The 11224-nt window shown below is 43.1% G+C and overlaps 1 protein-coding gene across 1 annotated transcript in view; it reads left to right on the top strand.

Moving 5' to 3' along the window:
- The window catches only part of LOC135115205 (protein O-linked-mannose beta-1,2-N-acetylglucosaminyltransferase 1-like), a 126023-nt gene extending 115980 nt beyond the window's left edge, over positions 1-10043 (top strand). The window contains 1 exon segment of the mRNA XM_064031718.1: positions 1048-10043. Within this exon segment, the coding sequence (XP_063887788.1) occupies positions 1048-1141 (94 nt within the window). The 3' untranslated portion in view covers positions 1142-10043.
- Positions 10044-11224: the final 1181 nt, after the last annotated feature.

The following is an 11224-nucleotide window of genomic DNA, read 5'->3' on the forward strand; positions in this document are numbered from 1 at the left end:
CTCTTCTTGCCTAATTGTTATTACCTAATTGTGCATGTACATGAGTGAGTCAGGCTGTAATGTCCTATGTTTTAAAGTGAATCTGTCTTGTTTCTCTTTAAAGCTATGTATGCTCCTTGTCTGTGTGTGTGTGGGTGTGTGTGCTCTATACTGATTATATTTTTTAAAAGGTTAATTCAAACTGGCAATGTCCCATCTTTTAATGCTGATTTGTCATGTTTATCTTTAAAGCTGTGACTGCTCCTTGTACACACAGCTTGGTGAGTGAATGCACTAGTGGCTGGTTACTCTCTCAGGAAAGCAATATTCCTCACATCTTTTTGCTCTCTTTTTTTATATAATTTTTTTTACCATCTCCTGTTAGTGTTGATTATTGCGCTGGTGGTGTTGTGGTGTGTTGTTGTGTGCTGCAGGGTGCCGTGCTGGCTCGCACCATCAGCTGTGAGGCTGTCAGTCAGTGTTGCTGCTGCCTCCCTCATGTTGCAGTGTGTTGCTCATGTGCTGAAATAATTTCTTCAGTTTCTTTTTTTGCTCCTTGATTCCTCACTGATGCCACACACCTACTCAGTGTGTTCTGTTGTGCATGTTCTGGTGAGACTTTGAGGCAGCACTCCCCTCCCTGGGCCACACTGGAGGGAGTGGCTGGGTAAGGGACATCACCTGAAGTATAACAAGAGTGATGTAAACAGAATTCTCAGGATCAGTAATCAGGAGAGAACAAGAAATAATGGGATCAAGTTTGAAAAAGTTGACTTAAAAGAAGTTAGGAAAAAATTGGTTCCCAAATGGAGTGGTAAATGAATGGAACAGACTCAGTAATTAGGTTGTTAGTGCTGAGTTATTAGGGAACTTTAAGATAAGATTGGACAAATTTATGGATAAGGATGATAGGTGAAAATAGGTAGGAATGTTTCATGCAGGGACTGCCACGTGCAGGCCTGATGGCTTCCTGCACCAGCCCTTGTGTTCTTATGTTCTTACTTGAAATGCAAACAGTCTATGCAAATTTGAGTCACCACACAGACTAACAGACACCTTGCCCCACAGGAAGTACAAGCCAGCCTCCCTGCAGCCACTCAACCTGGAGACAACAAGCAAGGAGAAGACAAAAGCATCTGACAAGACTGGCGTCCGGAGATAACAGTGGGCAGCCTGCATCCTGGTGTGCTTATGTCCCGTCCCTGGCCAGGCCAAGACGCCCCACAACCTGGCCTGCAGCAAGTGTGTGGAGGGAAGGCTGGGGCAGAGGGGCAGATGGCCAGACCAGGCACAGAGGCTTGGGGAGAGAGAGAAGGTGGAGTGTGTTGTCCTGATGTCTGGCACACAGCTTGCTTGAGTGGTGTCTTGGCCCAGAGAAGCTGTGGTGTCTCTCAGCACAGCAGCCACAGTACCAAGAACAAGCCTGGCTGCCTTTCACCCCAGCCAACATGTTCTCCTTGTCTCTGTCTCTCTCCCTGTAGTGTCATCTTGTGTGTCAGATAAGGATTCACTTTGTTCCTGACACAGACAATAACATGACTTTTTTTTTTATTTTCTTCAGGTGATCTAGTACTTTTGTTCCATCACACATTTTCATTGTTTTGCTCCTATGTGTAAGGTGTCTCTTTGTACTTGTCATGTTCTGTCTACCATGTGTGTGAGTGGGAGTGGGAGTGTGTGAGTGGAGGCAGTGGGGGCCAGTGCGACACCAGCAAGAGAGTGTTCATCACAGGTCTGGCTGAATCTCTCTCTCTCTCTCTCTCTCTCTCTCTCTCTCTCTCTCTCTCTCTCTCTCTCTCTCTCTCTCTCTCTCTCTCTCTCTCTCTCTCTCTCTCTCTCTCTCTCTCTCTCTCTCTCTCTCTCTCTCTCTCTCTCTCTCTCTCTCTCTCTCTCTCTCTCTCTCTCTCTCTCTCTCTCTCTCTCTCTCATCTCTCCCTTTTCTCTCTCTCTCTCTCTCTTGCCCAGTATACCTCTTCTCTCTAATCATTCTTCCTTCCTCTGCACATGTTCTTTTTTTCCTCCTCCTCCTCTTCCTCCTCCTGACATGACATGCCAGCCAGCAGGTGACAGCCCAGGCCTTGAAGACTGTCACTGTCAAGGTCTGCAGAGGAGGGGATACAAGAGGGTTATGAAGTGTGTGAAGCCTTAATGCTTCACTGGAAATTCTGAAGTACAAAAGGTTTACTCAGATAATGTGTGAGCCATTCAGTCTGTACCTAGAGGGAAGACTTAATGTTATGACTCAGTGTTGCTACAAAGATGAGGTCATTGTAGGATCTTTCATTGTGCTGAAATAGTGATGCTGTGTGTTACAAAGTGCACTGAGACTGTTTACATCTCTGAAATGCTTGTCGGTGCGTTGCAGGGACTGTCACGTGTGTGCCTGATGCTGCCGCCTTGCAGCTTCCCTTATTTACTTGTGTTGTGTTCTTATCATTGTGACACATTCCCACAGCTGACACACTTCATGTTGTTTTCAGTCAGATTTAAAGGTGATGCAGCAGGGAGAACATCACACCCTCAGCAACCAACACCAAAAGTTTTAGTGCAAGTATTGGCAGGCAACAGTTGTGTGAGCAGCTTTACTGTACACAATGGTGCTGAAGAGGCGCTGTGGTGGTGTACCTGTAGAGCAACACCACCACCACCACCAGTGTGTGTGTGTGTGTGTGTGTGTGTGTGTGTGTGTGTGTGTGTGTGTGTGTGTGTGTGTGTGTGTGTGTGTGTGTGTGTGTGTGTGTGTGTGTGTGTGTGATTCACCTACGGTCATCTGCTGGTCACCCAGCCAGTCATTACCATACGGAAAGAGCTCAGAGGTCATAGTGACCAATCTTTGGGTAGGACTGAGACCACTTATACACCACACACCGGGACAGTGAGGTCACAACCCCTCGGGTTACATCCCATACCTACTTACTGCTAGGTGAACAGGGGCTACACATTAAGGGGCTCTCCCATTCACCTCGCTGCTCCTGGGATTCGAACCCAGGCTGAGTGTGCTAACCACTACACTACGCGGTGTGTGTGTGTGTGTGTGTGTGTGTGTGTGTGTGTGTGTGTGTGTGTGTGTGTGTGTGTGTGTGTGTGTGTGTGTGTGTGTGTGTGTGTGTGTGTGTGTGTGTGGAAGGAAGGAGAACAAACTGCAGCCAGCAGTAAAACACTATTTTCTCTGGCAACGTTGTGTGAACTTCTGTCAGTCAGTAATAGCAAGTTTTATTGGCAGGGTTTAATTAAGTACAGCCACATATACTTCATTACCTTTGGTCTCAAGAATCATCACACTCACTCAATGGACAACCCTTGAGTTAAGATAATTCTGCTGAGTGCTGACCTGATGGAGGCCGTGTGTGGCATGTGGATGACAGTGGCAGGCAGGACACACAGGAGCTGGACTGTGATGTTACTGGCATGCTGTGTGTCAGGTGAAGGGTTGTGGTGGTGAACCAGTGTTACATGCATGACTGTTGAGCAGGGCAGGAGTTGGGGTCATCTCAGGGCTGCAAGACTCTCCCTGAGTCCTCTGATTGGTGACTCAGGGAAACTCATTTAAAAACTGTGAATAACTACAGTCTGAAGCCTAAGATGAGCTGTTAGGTGTGGCCTGTCAAATCTTGCTTTGTTGTTACATCTCCCTAGACAGGCTGATGTGTGCCCCCTCTATCACACTGTTACCTGTGACTCTAATTGATTGTGAATGACATACTTTTATATTAAGGCTGTATGATTTTATGAATGACATACTATTTTATGGTAAAAAATGCCCTCGTGTATATTTCTTTATACTTGACAAAATAGTACATGTGACAGTTTTGCCTGAGTGACCTTGACACGGGCTGTGCCTGGTCATTCTTGATCACCTGCCTGCTCTGCTGCAATGTGTGTGAGAGATCTGACAACAGTGTGGACTGACCCAGCCACACCCAAGAGTTCATCTTAGGCTTGAAAGACTGTAAGGACTGTATTTCAAAACACTTCCGTGCCACACCACTACTTTCTAAAGGCTCTAGTTGAAGTTATACAGGAGAGTGTTTTTACTATTGTAGTGACAGATTAATAAGATTTCTATATTGCTTATAAGAGAAATTATCTTGAAAACCCAGCTAATCACCTCTATGGCCTTGGAAAACAGTGGTGGTGAGAGAGCAGAGTGTTTCTGAATATGTGCCTGAGTCACAATGTTACTGCATAAAAAAGTGATGAGTTGTTGATTGCATATCTGTTATTTGAGTAAGAATGGATTCTTAACCATGTGTGAATGTTATTTTCTTGTTTTAAAGTGCAGGAAAGTAAAGGTTGTCATGGCACAAGGCTGCAGGTTGATGTCAAGCAGGAAAACAGGTTGTCATGACAGAAGGGTGGAGGTTACTGTGAGGCAGGAAAATGTAAAACCTGACACCAGACATCTCACATTCTTTGAGGAGTGTGTATTCATGTGAATTAAGAGAGCCTGGAGAAAACCAGTTGAGGGGAGAAGGTCAAGGAGAAGACAGTGAGATGGAGGGATGAAATTGTGGCATAACTGCAAAGGACGGGAGGCACAGAGGAAGATGCGAGGGACAGAAACAACCGGAGGAGACTTGTACATGGCGTCAACCTCTTCCTCTGAGGAAACGTCCAAAGGAGAAGAAGAAGAAGAAAACTGGCATGTGGTGCTGCTCACTCATGCACTGCAGGGTGATGGTGCTACTCAAAAACTACAGTCATGATGGAGTCTGGTCATTGGTGGTGGCAGGTGAGGCTCTCTGCATCACAAAGTCTTCTGTTGCCACTCTTGTCACAATGAAGTGTCCAGAAAAGTCAGCCAAAGGTCACTTGGCTTCTGTCAACTACAACTTCATTAGTTTCTTTCAGAGAGATTATTCATCATAACCTCAAAATTATCTTTTTCCATCATAATTTATGCTACAAATATTGAAATACATTTATTCCACCACAGAAACTGGTGGCTGGCAGTGAGATGAGTGTTTGCCAGTGATCAGTGATGCTTCTTGTGGTGTGGCAGAGTTTTGATATTTTCTGGATTGGAATAATTCTCTGTTTAAGTGTGAACAAAAGCATTGTTTGTAATGTTGTTAATTAATCCTTTCACTGATAATGGCACATTATTTACTGGAGTAACTCTAGACAGTTACTGAGCAAAAGTTAAACAACATGCACCAATGAAAAGCTTTACCAAATACTCATTCTCCTCTTCTGCTGTCAATGCCATGCTTCAGAATGAGTCTTAACCCCTATACTGCAATGCACAAAACTTCTGCCACTAGAAGCAATGCAAGCAATCTTTATAACCACTTACAAGAAAGACAGGGATAAAAAAGAGAAGATATAGCAATTTCTGGTCAGTACAATGTTTGAAGGTTGCTGTAGAGCACAGGAAGATGTCCCCAGATGATTAATAATAGAGGAAAAATGGTTTATTTGTACAGGACCAGGTTGGCAAGTTGAGAGGCCTTGGCAGTCATAGAGTTAATGAACACTGTCTAGGGTAATGAGAGCTATGGTGGAGCAGCAGTGAAGGGAATACTAGGCCAGCACCACAGAGCACTGCTGCCCTGCCTGGGACCAACACCCCATCACTGCTTCCTTAACTGCCACCACTGTGTTGCTCAGTAGAAGCTGTACTGCAGGACCAAGGTGTGTGCTGATGGCCACACCTCAGGAAGCACCCAGGAGGCACCAGTGGCCCTCCCAGTGTGATGTCTTGGCTTGTCAAGAGAGACGACTGATGGTGCTTAAAGTATACTTGTATCTTTCTTCCAAATTCACCATTACTTGCAGTGTGACAAGGGAGGCTTGTACACTCCCAGGAAGGAGATGACAGGAAGCAGTGATCCCCTACCCAGCTGGAAACAGAGGCACAGTGTGTGAGTGGCCCAGGGGGGAACTTCTGAGAGCAGAGTGATAGTGATGCATTAACCAAGAGTGTTGATGGGAGCCCAATGTTGTGTGCTGCCCTCACTGTGAAGCATGTGGTGATGTGTGGGGAGTGGCGAGTGATGTGTGGTGAGTGAACCAGCTTGCTAATCAGTGACTGGTGCAGCAACAGTGACTCACAAAACCATTAATCTTGGTGCCACAAGAATCAAGGTTACATGGAACTGTATTAAGACAGAAAATGCACAATATGTATAATTCAAACCCACAATATTGAAATAAACCACAAATGTGCTGGCGAGCAGCAGTGACAGCTGTGCAGTGACCCAGTGGGCCCCCATGCCAGGTGTGGTGGTGGCGGTGGCAGCACAGGGTACCACGCACTGGTCAGGTGTGGCCGCTAACCAGGTGTGCCGAGGGGGACTGTGTTGTGTCTGTGTTGTGTTAACACTGTCATGTCTGCTGCAGTGTTAATACAGTGCCACATGTGCTGCAGTGTTGTATTAACACTGTCATATCTATTGCAGTGTTTTGTTAAAGAGTGCCACATTAACTGCAGTGCTGTGCTAACACAGTGTTACATGTTCTGCAGTGTTGTGTTAAACTGTACCACATTTACTGCAGTGCTCTGCTAACACAGTGTTACATGTGCTGCAGTGTTGTGTTACAGTCACTAAGGCTTCCATAGGAGGTTATGTTAATCTCCCAGTGTGAGTGTCCAGTGCTGGCCACAGCAAACCAACACTCACTTCCACACAAGCAGTCCACAGGCTTCCTCAAATCCAGAACTCCACAGATGCAGATACTTTGCAAATACATCAATTTGGGTTTCATTCTGGATACTGCTGGATTTTACTAAGTTAGGATTTTTACATAATGAAGCTGTTTATTATATCCAGTTTTCATCCATTACAATTTTCACTTACTTTAATGTGGCCATCCATAGGTGTGCAGTTTGAAAGTGAATAGTAGTGGTGAATGTGTAGTGACTGGAACACAAGAGTCCCAAATGCTATCTTAGGACCTCACAGTGATGGTGGTTCCAGGCAGAGGCTTAGGCCCCAGCCCAGCAAAGACCTCACTGGCTAAAGATTTATCTCGCAAGGGGCTGCCAGGTCAACACGTGGCAGTCCCTGTTGTGAGGAGAGCAGTACAGGTCTCCATCAAGCACTATATACACATGATGATATGGTGTAGGTAAGGTTTACCTCTGTATGGCTGGGCAGGGATCACACCCTTGTTCCCTCAGAAGCAGCTCATCCTTAAAAAAAATTAATTGTAATGTGTTCACTGTACAGAGGAAACAGAAACACTGGATTTAGTCATCAGGTTGTTAGTGCTAAGTCATTAGGGAACTTTGAAAGAAGATTAGACAGATTTATAGATGAGGATGATAGGTGAAAATAAGTAGATATGTTTCATACAGGAACTGCCATGCGTAGGCCTGATGGCTTCATGCAGCTTCCCTTGTGCTCTTATGTTCTTTCTTATATTCTTAAATGGAGGAAGCAGCTGTGTAGTGACGAGGAGTACATGAGCCACAGCATTATCATGGGACACGATGAGCGTTGTGCTCCCAGTGACTGAGGTGCTGTCAGATCAGATCAATTCTTCAGTGTTTCTGTGAAGCCTAAGGGATCATGATTACTTGTAGTGGTAGTGGTGTGCAAGTGAACACACTTGGCTTACTTCAAAGAGCTCCCAGTGTCAGATTCTGGAGGAAGAGGAGACTAATTACCCAGTTTGTGGAGGGGAAGGCAGAGAGTGAGATGGAGAGGTGGAATTGAAGTATAACTATAGAGGAAAATGCAAGGGACAGAAACAACAGCAAGAGACTCTTACATTGCAACAACCATTCACTTTAGGGAAACAGATGAGGGGCTGTGGCCTTGCCCTGCCATCTGGGACAGGAGGCTTCCAGTTCTGCTTTTTTGTATGTGTGTGTGTGTGTGTGTGTGTGTGTGTGTTTCTCTGTGGGAAACTACATTTCTTTATGTTACTCAAGCATCTTCCTTTTCTTAGTTTTTTGCTGTGTCCTCATGTGAATCTGGTATTTCCTGCTTCTCTCAGCAGCAGTTTCTCATTATCTATTTCTTCCACTTTATTCCACAATTAATAAATTAGTATTAATTTTCCCCTTTCTCTTCTTTGTTCCAGTGTTGACAGATTCATTTCCTTTAATCTGTCTTTATATGTTAATTTTCCCAATTCAGGAACCATCTTCATTGCCATCCTGTGTATTCTTTCTAGTTTGTTGATGTTTCTTCTTGTGGGGAGACCACACTGATTCAGTATATTCCAGTCATAGTGGTAATTATCTGTGGAATGGACACAGTAATCATGCTGTTAGTGCTAAGACATTAGGGAGCTTTAAGAGAAGATTAGATGGGTTTATGGATGTTGATGATAGGTGGAAATAGGTAGGTATATTTCATACAGGGACTGCCGCACGTAAGCCTGGTCGCTTCTTGCAGCTTCCCTTATTTCTTACATTCTTATGTTCTTATGTTTATCCATGTAGTGGAATGCTGTTCCAATATTTCTCACCATTCTATATGTATCTCTGTATGACTTTTCTCTGCTTCTCCAGCTGTTGACTGTCCTGTATTGTCACTCCCAGATCGTTCACTTCTTGTACCTTTATTATTTCTTCATTTCCCATTTTCTGTGTCCATTTTAGTCTCTTCTCACTGTTTTTCCATTTCCATTACATGACATTTTTTTTCACATTAAATTCCATCTCCCTGGAACTCCCTGCCTGCTTCTGTATTTCCACCTTCCTATGACTTGAATTCCTTCAAGAGGAAGGTTTCAAGACAATTATCCATCAATTTTTGACCACTGCTTTGACCCTTTTATGGGACTGGCATTTCAGTGGGCATTTTTTTTTTATTAGATTTTTGTTGCCCTTGGCCAGTGTCCTTCCTACATAAAAAAAAAAAAGTCCCTGATTTTATTCAGATCCTCTTACATAATTTCAGTCTTTAATGTTTGTTACGTGTCTTTGTAACTTTGCATTGTCTGCAAAGAAACTTATGTAACTTTACTCTTCCAAGCACATCATTGATGCAGATCAGGAAAAGTATTAGTGCCACCACTCATCCTTCTGGTACTCCACTATCTACTTTTCTACATTTTGATTTTACATCTTTTACTACCATTCTCATTTCTTTTCCCTTTAAGTTACTTTCCATCTGTTTTTTTTTTTTTTTCCATTTAATCCTCATATTTTCTAGCTTCCATACTAATCTGTCATGGGAAACTTTGTCAAAAAGCTTTTTTTTTTAGATCTAAATACACACAGCCTCCCCAGCCATCCCTCTCCTGTGTCATGTCACTCTTGAATAGAAGTTCATCAGATTGGTTACACATGATCACTTTTGTCTAGAGCCATACTGTTTCTCTGTTATTATGTTTTTCTACAAATTCTGTCCACTGCTTTTTCACAGATCTTGTATACTATGCTGGTCATTGATACTGGTCTACAGTTTGGTGGTTCTTCTCTCTTTCCACTATTATAAATTGGCACAATATCTGCTCTCTTCCATTCCTTAGGCACTCTTCCAGTTGATGTTGAGGACTTTATTATGTCATAATATGACATAATAAGGAAACAGTTAACTGAACCAGTATATTATACTGGTTCAGTTAACTGTTTCCTTCACTCTTTTAAAATGAAACCAGATGCTCCATCTGGTCATGTTGTTTTCTCTCTTCCAGTTTCTCCATCATTTTATGAACCTCTTCTTTAATTACTATAATTTCCCACATTTGCTTTTTTGTCTTTCATCTTGTGGTTCTCTTAATTCTGATTCTTCTGTGAAAGCTTGTTTCCCAATTTACTTCTTTGCAATTGAAGTCACCAACCAATATTACTCTTTTATTACTTGTGATTAATTTACTCAGACACTGAATGGTATCATCTATTATTATCTCATAGTCTTCCTTGCTCTAAGAATTTGTTTTGGGTGGTACATGGGTTGTTATTATTGTCAATATTTCTTTATTATTATCCTCCAAGTTAACATTCACTATTTCTGCTTTTCCTTCTCCATATTTCACATTTTTTGTCTTCACCTCTTTTCTTGTCATTATCATTACACCTCCCTCTCCTTTAGCAGTACTGTCTCTTCTCCACTTATTGTAGTTATTGTTAATGACTATCTGGTTTTCTTCTTTTACCTTTGTTTTTGTTAAACACACCACCTTCAGATTTGTCTCTTTTAAATTGTCTTTGTGTGTGTGTGTGTGTGTGTGTGTGTGTGTGTGTGTGTGTGTGTGTGTGTGTGTGTGTGTGTGTGTGTGTGCTTGCACCAGGAGACCAGAAATAATCTGCACTACATTCTGTGAGGTACACAAAGTAAGGTTGAAAGAAGATGGTAAAAATATACACTTGTGAATAATATTGTTGTAAGTACACGACTGTTTTACTGCAGGAGACAAAGAAAAGTAAGTTTGCAGGAAGGTTTGCATTTGTTGGAGGTGCTTTCCCTTAAAACTACAAATTTGGCTGTATGTACCTTGAATAATGACAAGCCAGCAAACAAAATCACAGTTCATCAGCCACATGATGTGTAATAAGTGGAGGTGATTGGGGAAGTGGCCAGCACTGCTTGTACATACGTAGTGTTAGGTGACGAAAGATTGTTCATTATTTTTGCTGTGTTGAAAATGTGTGTGTTTGTGTGTGTGTGTGTTCTGTGTGTGTGTGTGTGTGTGTGTGTGTGTGTGTGTGTGTGTGTGTGCTGCCATGCATTATAATCTCAGAGAATGAAAGCTTTACAAAGAGTCAAGTGTTTTTCAATTATCCCACCACTCATGTTTGTTTGCCAGCTTGCTGTGTTGTATTGCTGTGTATATTGAGAGAGAGAGAGAGAGAGAGAGAGAGAGGTGGGTGCAGAGTTCCAGAAATGAGTGAGGCTTGGTTGGTGTCTTCTACCATACCATGTGCTGCCTGGTTACTCTTCTCTTATCTTGTGTACTCTTGCTTCTTTGGTCTTTCCAAGGCTGGTGCCGGGCTAAACCTGCTCACCATCATCCAGTTGTCCTCTTGAAGTGACGCTGATTCATACAAGCAGTGTTGATTTGCTCAGTAGAACCAGCTGGGTTTCAAGACATTTATCCTTTCATTTCTGATGCCCACTTCTGACTGTATTTGGGGACTAGCACTTCAGTGGGCCTTTTTTTTTATCATAATTTTGTTGCCTTTGGCCAACAACCTTTCTACATAAAAAAAAAAAAAAGAAGAAATGGCTTGACAACTGAACCAGCTGGGTTTGTTTGACAGGACTGAACTGGCTGGCTGGCTGGATTTTGTGAGGTGATGTCTGATGTGGTGTAGAGACTGTGGTGTGAGGTGATGCCTGGTGTG

The sequence above is a fragment of the Scylla paramamosain genome, chromosome 29 (assembly GCF_035594125.1).
Source record: "Scylla paramamosain isolate STU-SP2022 chromosome 29, ASM3559412v1, whole genome shotgun sequence".
NCBI lineage: Eukaryota > Metazoa > Arthropoda > Malacostraca > Decapoda > Portunidae > Scylla > Scylla paramamosain.